The sequence below is a fragment of the Alligator sinensis genome, unplaced genomic scaffold (genome assembly GCF_000455745.1).
Source record: "Alligator sinensis unplaced genomic scaffold, ASM45574v1 scaffold29_1, whole genome shotgun sequence".
In the NCBI taxonomy this organism is placed as follows: domain Eukaryota; kingdom Metazoa; phylum Chordata; order Crocodylia; family Alligatoridae; genus Alligator; species Alligator sinensis.
The window spans coordinates 1,324,976-1,336,984 of NW_005841933.1; the positions used below are offsets into that span (position 1 = coordinate 1,324,976).

Genomic DNA, 12,009 nt, shown 5'->3' on the forward strand with positions numbered 1-12,009 from the left:
ATTATATAAATGGTATTAATGAACTTTGACTGCCTGATGCCTCAGCTTTAATAAAGACTGCTTGGTGGGCTAAATGAACATAGGCAGATAAAAGAACAGGTTCAATTTTGTGAGCCTACAGGCTGTTGACAAAGAAAACTTCTTTACCTCTGTTTCAACTAGTGTTACTAGAACAGTGCAATAATTTCAGAAAAGGATTGCCACAGGAGTAAAGGGAGTGGTAAAGGGCAGAAAAAAGATGAATTTGGATGATGAAAGCATGTCTGTTTATCTTTGAGGGTTTGTTTCAGTATCTAAAAATGATGGCGCAGTACCAGATAGTCAGTGATTTTTTTTTTTTTTTAACCCTCCTTTGGACCCTTCTTATTTTTTTAGAAAGATCTTTACCCCTTTTCCAACCTGTTCTGCATTTCCAGAGTCTTCCTTTTTAATGTCTCCACAATTATCATCCACATTAACCATGTTGACTTTGTTTGGCCCTCCTGCCTGTAGATAACTGTCTCATTCAGGGGGACTGTTTCATGGATTAGCTGCCAGGAAATGCTGTGAGTATAGTGAAGTCAATAAACCTTTTAATCTCTCTCAACCATATCAATTTACCTGTCCATGGTCAGATGCCTTATTTGTAACCAGGCTTCATTCATGACTGAAGCTAGTTTTAATTCAGTTCCTATCTAGGAATGAGGCCACATAACTCAAAATAATTTTAACTATTACAAAAAGTAGCAGTTTATCTGCCAGGCAATAAAGGTTGCCATTAATGCATCATTAACACATCACCATATGCTACAATGATTGAATATAGGGTCCAGTTTAATGCATTTGCCCTCATAATTCTAAGTACATCAAGGAGCTTGCTCTTGCTTCCAATGAAATCTCTGCTTTCACGTTCATGAGCACCTTCATTTTTTTGAACAGTGTAAAAATTGATCTAGGTGGAAGGGAGCTCTCAGGCATGCATCAGAAAGCTTTTTATAGGAACTGGACCTAGATACCACAGCTCATTCCTGCAATGAACAACCATGAAGTAATGACTTGTTTTAGAATTGAAAACTAATTATTTATTTTTCTTGCAATTTTTATATACATGAACACTCGCATGCAAATAAAACATTTAATAAAGCTTTTTTTCCAGTAGCTTAGCATAGAAGAAGAAAGTTATTTTATTTTAAAATAATTTGGAGGCAATCTGAATTTGTAATTACTGGGGCCATATAAACCTAATAGATGGTGGCTGAAGTTCACAACATTGAGATTGTTACTGAACTTGACATTAGTGTTCGTACAAGCAATCCACATGTTTATTCCATATGTGTAAATGTATGTGTTGTCTTTGCAGTAAGCTTATGGCTTTTGGCCATTGTAAAACATTTTTTTTATTCTTTCACAGGCCAAAAAAGTTGCCCTTTACTCAAATATAGGAATAAAAAAAAATCTTAACAGTTTTTACTTTTATCCCATTTGAGATTTTTTTTTTCATTAAAAAAATCAGTTATACATATAGCTATGTGAAAATTGCCTTTGCTTATAAATTTTATCAGAAAAAAAGTAGTTCTTGTTAAACTGAAAAGATGCCATAATAGCTAAGCCAAGCCATCCAGTCAGCAATTGTTCACTTATAATTTGATTGTCCTTACATGAATCAATATAGTGTTGAAATGCATTGATTCATATTTCAGTGGTAGTACTGCTGTATTTCTTCTTTTTTTCAAAATCAGAAACTGTATTATGAAATCAATATTTTGCTGTAGTTGGCAAGAGTCATGAAATTATCTGCCTGCTGTCAACCCTTATATTAACACTAAAGAGTTTTACTAAACTGTTGATGTATTGCAGAAAAAAAGGTATGTATACATAGTACACTGTGGATGCGTCTACACATGCCATTGAAGTGCAGCAATAAACTGCAGAGCTTATTGCTCCACCGTTTATGGCTCCTAGGAAGCTCCTGGGCATGTAGTTTACACATTTGCTGGGACCACAGTGCATTGAGCCAGGTTGCAGCAGCCCTAGCTGGCAGAGAGCCCAGGAGGTCAGCCTGCCAGCCTGGAACTGCTCTGACCAGGCTCAGTGTATTGTGGAGGGGTTGGCTGGGGTGCAAGGGTGCTTCAGTGTGGGGCAGTGTGAAGCCCCAGCACTAAAACACCCTCGTGCCCCAGCCAGCCAGCTCAGCATCTACATGTGTGCTGCTGTGCACGACAAAACTCTGCAGTAGGGTAGGATTTGTGCTTATTAGTTTTGCATACCCTGAGACATTTACTGCACAGTTAATTAGTCAACTGCACAGTAAACATCTCGTATAAACACTCCCGGTGGCTTCTTTTTCCAAGCTAAAATGCAAAATGTTTCAAGTGGTCTCTTAAATGAAGGAATAGCTCTGTTTTGAAATCTTGATATTTTCTCAGCCTCTAGTTTTTGTTTTTGTTATATATAGATGATCACATTGTGATTTGCTTTATTTCCAAATTAACATATGAAAATGTTGGAAGATGGGGCTGTGTTATTCTCTTATTTTTATAACTAATCCTACCTTATGTCTTTTTACAAACTGCAGAACAAGAATATAAATTTACTATTTAGATAGTGAATTTCTTATTAACTGTATTTTAACAACCTCATGTCGGTTCTATGTCAGAGAAATATACATTTAAAACTAACAAAATGCACGTAGAATTACAGTCTGAGTTGCTTGCAGTTTGTATACGTATTTTTAGCACCTTGGTTCATCTCCCAATCCTTTGACATTCTGTTTGCAGTCTCTACTTACTTTTCTCACTGCTGTAGGTCATCCTTCCCCCCCCCCCTCCAAAATCTAGTGTTACTAACTTTCAGTCTTATATGTGAGTCTTGCAATAGCTCCTGAAAAGAAAGCTGAGATTTTCATTTAACCATTTACATTTTTTTTATGTCGTTTGTTGTGCTCATGGTTCTTGAAAAAAGTTGGAAATATAACTCAAGTGCCCTCTAAAGACTCGGGTGTACTTGGTAGCTGTGTTGGTCTGAGACAAAAAGACATACAAAAAAACTAGAACTCTTGGTTCCAAAATGATACCTTTTATTAGACCAACTGGAAAAAGGCAAGAACACTGTCCTTTTCTTCAAGCTTTAGCTTGCTCTAAAGACTCAGAAGTCAGAAAACAACAAAGAAAAGCTCCAGGGTTTTTTTTTTCAATATGTTGTGGTTTTTAAGCCAATCTCATAATTTTTTTGTTGGGGAGTAGGGTTCTAATTCTTTTTTTTTAAACATTGGCCCAAGGCTGCAGTCTGGCCCACCAAGCCCACCCTGCAGCATCTCTCTTCTCTGTTGTCCTCTTATGACTCGCATGCACCCCCCTACAGTGCCTTACTGACCTGTCTCATTGGTAATAGTGTTGAACAGCACATTATTTTAATTATGGGACTCCCATACCTCCCACTCCCTCCAAGAGTTTTGGGTAAGTTCTTGTGCTGAAGGCCCCAGTTGCTTGTGCTCATCTCAATGCTTAACTTCATGTGTCACATTCCTAAATGAGGCATCATCTTGTGACAGGAGGCTGGAATGATGCTTAGTAAAGGTGCTACTGTGGTCCACCAAATGATATATGGACTTAGCAGGATAAAAGAGTTGCCACGCGTTCAACACTTACTAAGCCCAGTTGATTTAGGAGTCACACCCAGAGAGTGGTGGTGGATGGGTCGGTATTGACCTGGAAAGATGTGGGCAGTGGAGTCCAATGAGGCTCGGTCCTTGGACCAGTGCTGTTCAGTATCTTTATCAGTGACTTGGATGAGGGTGTGGAAAGCACTCTGTCCAAATTTGCAGAGGATACTAAATTATGGGGTAAAGTTAACATACCAGAGGGTAGGGAATGAGTCCAGGTGGATCTGGGCAGGTTGGAAAAATGGGTGGAACAGAAAAGGATGCAGTTCAATAAGGACAAATGCAAGGTGCTGCACCTAGGAAGAAGGAATCACCAGCACGCTTAGTCTGGGGGAGGACCTCCTCAGCAGCACGGCAGTGGAAAGGGATCTTGGAATCATTGTTGGCCCCAAGATGAACATGAGTCGTCAATGTGACAAAGTGATCAGCAGGGCTAACCGCACTTTATCATGCGTTAGCAGGTGCATAACAAACAGGTCCAAGGAGGTGATACTTACCCTCTATGTGGCATTAGTCAGGCCGCATTTCGAGTACTGCGTCCAGTTTTGGGCGCCACACTTCAAGGGAGATATGGATAACCTCAAGAGGGTTCAGAGGAGGGCCACTCGTATGGTTAGGGGCCTGCAACCAAAACCCTATGAGGAGAGAATTGAAGGCCCTGGATCTCTTCAGCCTCCCAAAGTGAAGGCTGAGAGGTGAACTTGTGGCCACCTACAAATTCATTAGGGGAGGACAGCATGGAAAGATGACCTGTTTACTAGGGCATCACTTGGAGTAACTAGGAACAACGGCCACAAACTGACGGAGAACAGATTTAGGTTAGACATCAGAAAGAGCTTCTTTACGACGAGGGTTGCCAAAATCTGGAATAGGCTTTCAAGGGAGGTAGTGCTTTCCCCTACCTTGGGGGTCTTTAAGAGGAGACTGGACATGCACCTGACTGGGGTCATCTGACCCTAGCGCTCCTTCCTGCCCAGGGCAGGGGGTCAGACTTGATGTTCTGCTAAGGTCCCTTCCGACCCAAACATCTATGAATCTAAGTGCAATTTAAATGCAAAGAGAGAGAGGTTCAAGCAGTTTAGCGTGTGTTAAGTGCCATTCTGATGTTGCAAAGTTGTTTCCCTTCAGGCAGGTTGATCAGAAATTGTGTACTGTCATTGAGTAGTACAACTGTATTTTTCTGCTTTAGCTCCTGCATGTTTATGGATTTGTTTATTTGCATTACTCATTATAAATGGTAAAAATAACTAAAAACCTGCACTGGAGCAATATTGAGTTTTGTCCGTGCATTGTCATATATAGGTTTCACAATAAACATAAAACAAACCAACAAAAAACGTAGTTTTAATCTCCATAGGCATGGATGTCTCCATTTCTGATTCCCCAAATGGCTGCCTTTGTCTTTTCCAAAGGCCATTGATATCCTAGTTTTGGAACATTATCAAATAAAAAAGAATTTTAAATTTTGTAATTTGTCCTTATTGCAGATCTTTCTACTGTGGTGTATGATTGTAATTACCATAAATAAAATTCATATTTATGAACATAGATCTTTGGAGTAACTGCCAGGTGCAGGGTTGTCTACCATTGCCAATTTGTTGTCTGTTATGTTAGAGAAAGAGAGAATAACTTGCTTCCCATATATTACAGGAGAATAAACACTTGGATTTAATCAGAATTTAACATAAAAACCATTGATTATGAAACCAGTCTGTTAAGAATGTAAATGTTCATGCTTTTACATTTTATACTGTTAATATTATTGGCTGCTAGATGCTGAGGTGGAGCATTATGAAAGAAGACCTTGCTGTAATTTTGTTTTCTTTTATCTTTAGGGTATGCATGAACTTTTAGCGCCGATAGTCTTTATCCTGCATTGTGACCACCAAGCTTTTCTACATGCCAGTGAAGCTGCCCAGCCAAGGCAAGTCATGTGCAATTATCCATTTAATGTGGAAGTATTGTATTTTTCCATATTTATATATATTTAAGAATTAATCTATATATTTTTCTTTCCATTTTTTTCTTTCTTTATTAAAGAAAAACATACTGGCTTCAAAGTCTATAACAATAAATCTGATGGCAAAATGTTTAATTTTTCAGATATGTTATTTTTCATCATGCCTCTGTGAGAGATCAAAAATCAAAGGAAACTTCTGAAGCAGTTTTAAAGAGTAGCAGTAATTTTCAAATACTAGTTGCTGAAAAAAGAAAGGTGGGCCCCCTAGAGGAAAACTATTAAACCAGAGGTTTCACTGAACAGTGCAAATCAGAAGTGGTTTGATCTCTGTCACTGAAGGGAGTAGGCAGATTACAGAGCCCAATCCTGACATAGATGAGTTGTTTATCAGTATGTTCTTGTATTTTTAAAAATGAGTACATTGCAGTGATTGATAACTGTTCTATTCCTTAAAAAATTGTACATGAATACCACTTGACTTTAAAGTGATATTAAGTTCAGATGTAGATTTTCCATATCATGCAAATAGCGTTTACATAAATATTATATCACGTATGATTGTCCCACAGCTAAATTCACATGTTCTTGATTCTCTCACCCTGCTGATAAAGATTGTATTCGTTTTTTAAACAAGTTGCCTGTTGAAATCATTTATGGCCATGCAGCCATATTTTGCAGTTGTCTTACTGCATTTGCTCTTGGCACCCAGGAGCATTAAAACCCAATTTAATTAGCCCTGGGATAAAGTAGCTTCCATGGGCAGTGTTAGCATAGGACTGCATTGTACTTATGTGTTTGTTTTTTTTCATTTAACATCTATCTTTAGAAATCCTGAAGTTATATGCAAGATGCTCTTCAGTAGCTAGTAATGTGCAAGATACTTAAAATAACCATGTAATATACAGAGCATTCCATTCCATCCCACTGAAAAAGTGGAGCAAAGAAGCAAATTAGATGGATAAGAGGTGCTGTCACTGATTAATTGCTGTTAAAATACAATAAAAATAGAAGCTATTAAAGCAAAATAAATTAATGTTTTGATATTGCATATTTGACCAGTAACCATATTTTTTTGTTTTGGACAAACAGTGATAGATTGTGCAGTAATCAATTATTCTAGATCAAGCATATTCAAATAATACATTGTGACATTCAGTAATTTGTTATTTGGAATAATTAGATGGTTACTTCATTGTAGTGCAGACAAGGCAGCTAATTTGTTTTTGATCTTTTTAGAAAGGAAAGACTTCATTTGTTCAATGGAGTTGCTCTTTTTAATTAAAAAAGGCTAGTTTTCTCATTTGCACTTTTATATGAAAGTTGGCTTATAAATATATAATAGTACATGCAAAACACTGACCAAAAATAAACATTCAGATTTTGATTGTTCACTGTTGGCTTTTTCAGTGAGGAAATGAAAGTTCTTTTGAACCCTGAATATCTGGAACACGATGCCTAGTAAGTTTAACAACTTTCTGTTGTCTTTACATTTCCTTTACTTCTGTTTGCAATACATTATTTAACATTAAATTTCCGGATTCTTTTTCCCCTTAGTGCGATGTTCACACATCTTATGGAAACTGCGGAACACTGGTTTTCAACTTTTGAGCATGACAGTCAGAAGGTAAATACTGTTGTAACAATACATTTATAGTACTGCAAGCAAATGTGATTTTTAACACAGTAAATTGAAATAAGTTTAGATTAACACTGTCTCTCTTAGCCAAGTTAAAAATAAACTCTTGGAAATTTCCTGTGCGTCTGGGCTGCCCTACTTGTGGGAAGTTGTTGGTTGAGTGCTTAGCTTTGTTGAGTGATAACTTTGAAATCTCAGTTCACATTGTTTGACGTGCAGTGTTGAGTATCATTATGCAGGACGAAGGGTTTTTGAACCCGAAAGCTTGCTTAATAACTATTCTCCAACTATTTGGGTTGGTCTAATAAAAGATATCAAATTCACCCAAGGAACCTTGTCTGCATTATGCAGACCAAGCATTTGAGTTTGTTCTGGGGAGATACTTCTGTTTTGCATGCATTTTTTGACCCAAGTAAGCTGTGAGTAGGTCCACTGCCTACCCAATTAGTAACTAGGGCTCCCTGAACTTAAATGTGTGTGAATGCCTAGTTAAATGGGTGTACAGGAGTTTTTAATGTATTTAAGGGCTTTATTTGCCTTTAATCATTTACAATATACAGGATTGCTGTGATTGTTAGACATTTGGTCATTTGCCACTGTATTATAAAATGGGATCTGCCAAAATTTCCATTCTTAGCTACACCAGTGAAGGGTAGTGGGTTTTTTTGTGTTGTTTTGTTACTTCAGTGCAGTTGGATCAGTGCGAATGTTTCTTCCCCAGCCCACCCTCAACCTCTTGACCATCCACAGCACTAATCGGCCATCTCAAGGTATTTCTTGTAAAGACCTACTTGGTCTGTTTGTTTTTCTGCATTGTCAAGTTGCTCCTTTTCATTGCAGCAAGTACTAGATGCCAATGGCATACCATTGTTCAGAGCTCACAACACAAGTCCTCATGGCTTTGTCTAAATACTTTTCAGAAAAGTGTCTCTAAAACTGAAATTCTGTTTTCGAACAGTAAGGTTTTGCTCAGGTACAACTATCTTCCTCATTTTCCTCATCAACATTGATTTCTTACTTGCTTCTACTTTCTGTAACTTCAGTGTTATTAACATTGCATTTCCCTGCTCCCACCTCCTTCCTCATACTGTAATTTGTCCCTGGTCAGAAAAGTCTGTCTCCACCTCTAGGACTGTACCTCTGTGTCATTACTAAAATCCTGATCTCTGTTCCCATCTCTTCTGTCTTCAGCTATTGTATTCCTTTCTGTTACCGTCACTTATTTCTTGGTTCTTCAGGCTCAACATGTATCAGGGATTTCTGTATATTTAATTGCCCTCACAATTAAACTCTCTTACCTCATTCCTCAGTTCCATTTGTTTTCTGATTCAGAAATCATCATTAGCAATCCCTCATAGTCAAGAATGATTGTTTTCCATGATTGCCTTATCTGTGGGCGTGAATATGGCTGACAAGGACAATCCAGGATTGACAAGTTCTATTGCAACTTGGGTGCATGTTTCTGTGCAGGGTGGGTGGCTCTGGATTCTTGGTTCAGTCCACGACATGCTATTTTTGCCACTCCTGCTTTTTCATCTCCTTTTGTCATCATGAGGTTTAAAAGTACAGAGATCCTTGCAGCCAGCTCTTCCTCCATTTGGGGAAGTCTTGGTTGATAATTTCCCACGAGTTGATGTTGCATCTTTTTTTCAAACTGGCTTTGAGGACGTTCTTGAAGTACTTTCTCTACCCTCCTCTTGAGCTGGGAGAATAAAACTTGCTTTGGTAGTCTGGAGTCAGACATCCAGATTACTTGGCATGGCCAGAAAAGTTGATATCAGATGATCATTGCCTCTACTCATAGTGTTTGCTTGAGAAAGGATGTTAACATTTGTGTGTGCATCTTCCCACTGGATTGAAAAGATCTCCTGCAAGCAGTTTTTATGGTACTTTTCTAGCGACTTGAGGTATCCCCTGTATGTTGTCCACATCTCAACTCTGTACATTAAGGTAGGGATCACGACTGCTTGATAAACCATGAGCTTGGTTTCAAATCTGATAACACAGTCTTTGAACACCTGGTTCCTCAGGCATCTGAAGGCTGCACTTGCATATTTGAGTCAATGTTGGATTTCTTCATCGATGTCAGCCTTCTGCAAGAGCTGACTTCCAAGGGACAGGAAATACTCAACATTCTCCAGAGTCTCACCATAAATCTTAATTACTGGAGCTGGACTGTTCATTAAGCGCTTGTTGATGGAAGACCTTAGTCTTCTGAATTGTAAGCATCAGTCCCATTTTCTTGTTTGCCTCAATAAAAACATCAAAGATGGCCTGAAGATCTGCTTCCAAGTGAGTGCACACATTACAATATCATCAGCATACTGGAGCTTGATGATTGAGGTTGGGGCAATCTTGGTTTTGGCTTAGAGTCAACTGAGATTACACCGCTTTACCTTCCATTTGGTAGTTTAGCTCCACTCAGAATGAAGCTTGTCAGTGGTCAGATGCAGCATCTTGACAAGGAATATTGAGAAGAGTATTGGAGCAATGATGTAGCCTTGCATAACCTCCAGTCTTTATCTCAAAGGAATCTGTGATAGATCTGTTGCTGAGATCCACTGCTCACATACAGTCATGATGAGGGGAAGAACAGTGGTGAATTTCAGTGGGTAGCTGTAGCTCAGCACAGGATTCAGAAATTTCAGAACCTTGATTGATCCTTTCCAGCCCAAAGTGCCTGATCTTTCTTTACTCTTCATGTAGCATTCTTTGCTCATGGACCACTGACTTAGTCCCCATTGTGACTTCACTTCCTTTATCCTCCTGTCACAGCCACTCTCCTTCTCTGCTCAAATCTAAGAACTACTAATCCTGCACTTAGATTTCAATCTTTATTCATTTCACTGTACAGTATTGTCTGTTTAAATCGTATTTTGGAATACAGTTCATATGAGGGAGAAAATGTAGTCATGCTGTGTATTATCCCAAATTCCTTACTGTACCATGGTCTATAAGGCCTGTACTCTAGTGTTGGTTCACTTGTTGTATTTCAGTCTTTAGCACATGAAAAGTCCCTACTGTTAATTGCCAGATGGTTCAAGATATGCACCTAAATCTATGTTCAGGTACCTAAATAAAGGGGTTGGTGCTTTAGAACAGTGAGAGCTAACCTTCCTGGTAGGTGTGCCACAAATTAGCCCACCCCTTCCCAGAGTGCTATTTGAATGCCCTTTGCCTGCATGATTTGCCGCTCTGCTTTCTGCTCCCTGTCCAGTGCTTCCTATCTGATCTGTACCTCTGCTTTCTTCTCCCTGCCCTGTCTGCTACTGTCTACCTATCTCCTTCCTGATCTGCTACAAGTCACAGAAAGAGGCTGCAGGTTGGCCACCTCTACTTTAGAAACAGCCCCATAAAAGCATCTATTGTATTTAAATGACTAAATATATTTTTAGGTTTAGGTTGACCAGTCAACTTAAATGTGGATTTTTACGTCATTGTCAAGAAATTGTGACAAAACAGGTGAATTATATCTTACTAACCCAAGACATAGTCATTTTTATATTATGTCTAATGCTGTGAGAAAGGGGGTTACAGGGGTTTGTGACTAGCCCTTGAGAACTCACCTTATTCCAGTGTATTTAATTACTTCAAAGCAGTAAACTAAGGTTGAATTTTACATTCTGAATAACTAAGTCAGTCTAGAGATTTACTATGCTTGAGTAGAAGGTAAAGGTTTACATTGTCTTTTCCATGTCTCTGGTGTAAATAATTAACGATGCATAGCATGTGGATTAATATGTCAGTGTTTGTTTTTTGTTCTTTTCAAAACATGTATAATCTTTAATAATCCTTTCTCCTGCTTCTGCCTTTTACAATAATGACTTTGAGGGTCGTCTGTGTAGTAAAGTTTGAAACTTCACAAATGAGGCAGAAGAAACATGTGCTATGAGATGCATGTTAAATTTTATAGCATCTAACAGTTGGTTCCATTACTCCCAATTGCTGTTAGTGGATAATCTTCACCTATTGCATTCCTTGGTGAGAAATCTAGCTATATTTCCTTCATTTCTACATCGTCCTACATTGTCCACTTTATTGCAGTATACTTTTTTCTTAAACACAGACATATATTAATTACATCAAGTCATACTTATTCACTAATATTTCCTATACAACCTTGTGTCATTTCATGGTATATATGTGTGGCAAGGGTTGGAGACCTTCTTCTTCATGATGGATCTAAAATTGATGCAGCTCTTAAATAATTGTACATGTTTGTTTGGGTGAATTCAATATAAAACAATCCAGAATATTTCTGAATTCCCATTTCTGGTGCACCCATTCCCTGTTGGATGTTTGTATTTGTATTTCATGATGGCTGAAACCTTGAACTTGTGAAATGCTTTTCAAAAAGCTAAAGAGGCAGTAGTCATGGGGGACCTAAACTACCCAGACATCTGTTGGGAGACGCAGACGGCAAAGTCCCACCGTTCACGCAGGTTTCTAACCTGTGTACAGGACCTCCACCTGACACAGGTGGTACACGGTCCCACTAGGGGGAATGCCTTACTGGATTTGGTATTGGCAACGGGGGATGACATGGTAGAGGACCTACAGATCAGTAGCCGTCTGGGGGACAGTGATCACCTAATAAAGAATTCTTCATAAGATGTCGAGTGGGTAAGGTAACTAGTAGGGTGAAAGTGCTAGACTTTAGGAAAGCTGATTTCAATGAACTCAGGCGATTAGTCAAGGACGCACTGCAGAGTAGGAGTTTTGAAGTGATGGGAGCCCAAGAAGGGTGGCTGTGCCTTAAGGAAACGATCCTTC

At 38.7% G+C, this 12,009-nt stretch overlaps 1 protein-coding gene across 7 annotated transcripts in view; it reads left to right on the forward strand.

Moving 5' to 3' along the window:
• Nucleotides 1–12,009, forward strand: part of TBC1D5 (TBC1 domain family member 5) — a 519,218-nt gene that overhangs the window by 315,870 nt on the left and 191,339 nt on the right. For all 7 annotated transcript variants that reach the window (XM_014517945.2, XM_014517952.2, XM_025198935.1 and 4 more), the window contains 3 exons: nucleotides 5,476–5,564; nucleotides 7,008–7,058; nucleotides 7,155–7,224. In XM_014517945.2, coding sequence (XP_014373431.1) covers nucleotides 5,476–5,564; nucleotides 7,008–7,058; nucleotides 7,155–7,224 — 210 coding nt within the window. The remainder of the gene's footprint in view (nucleotides 1–5,475; nucleotides 5,565–7,007; nucleotides 7,059–7,154; nucleotides 7,225–12,009) is intronic.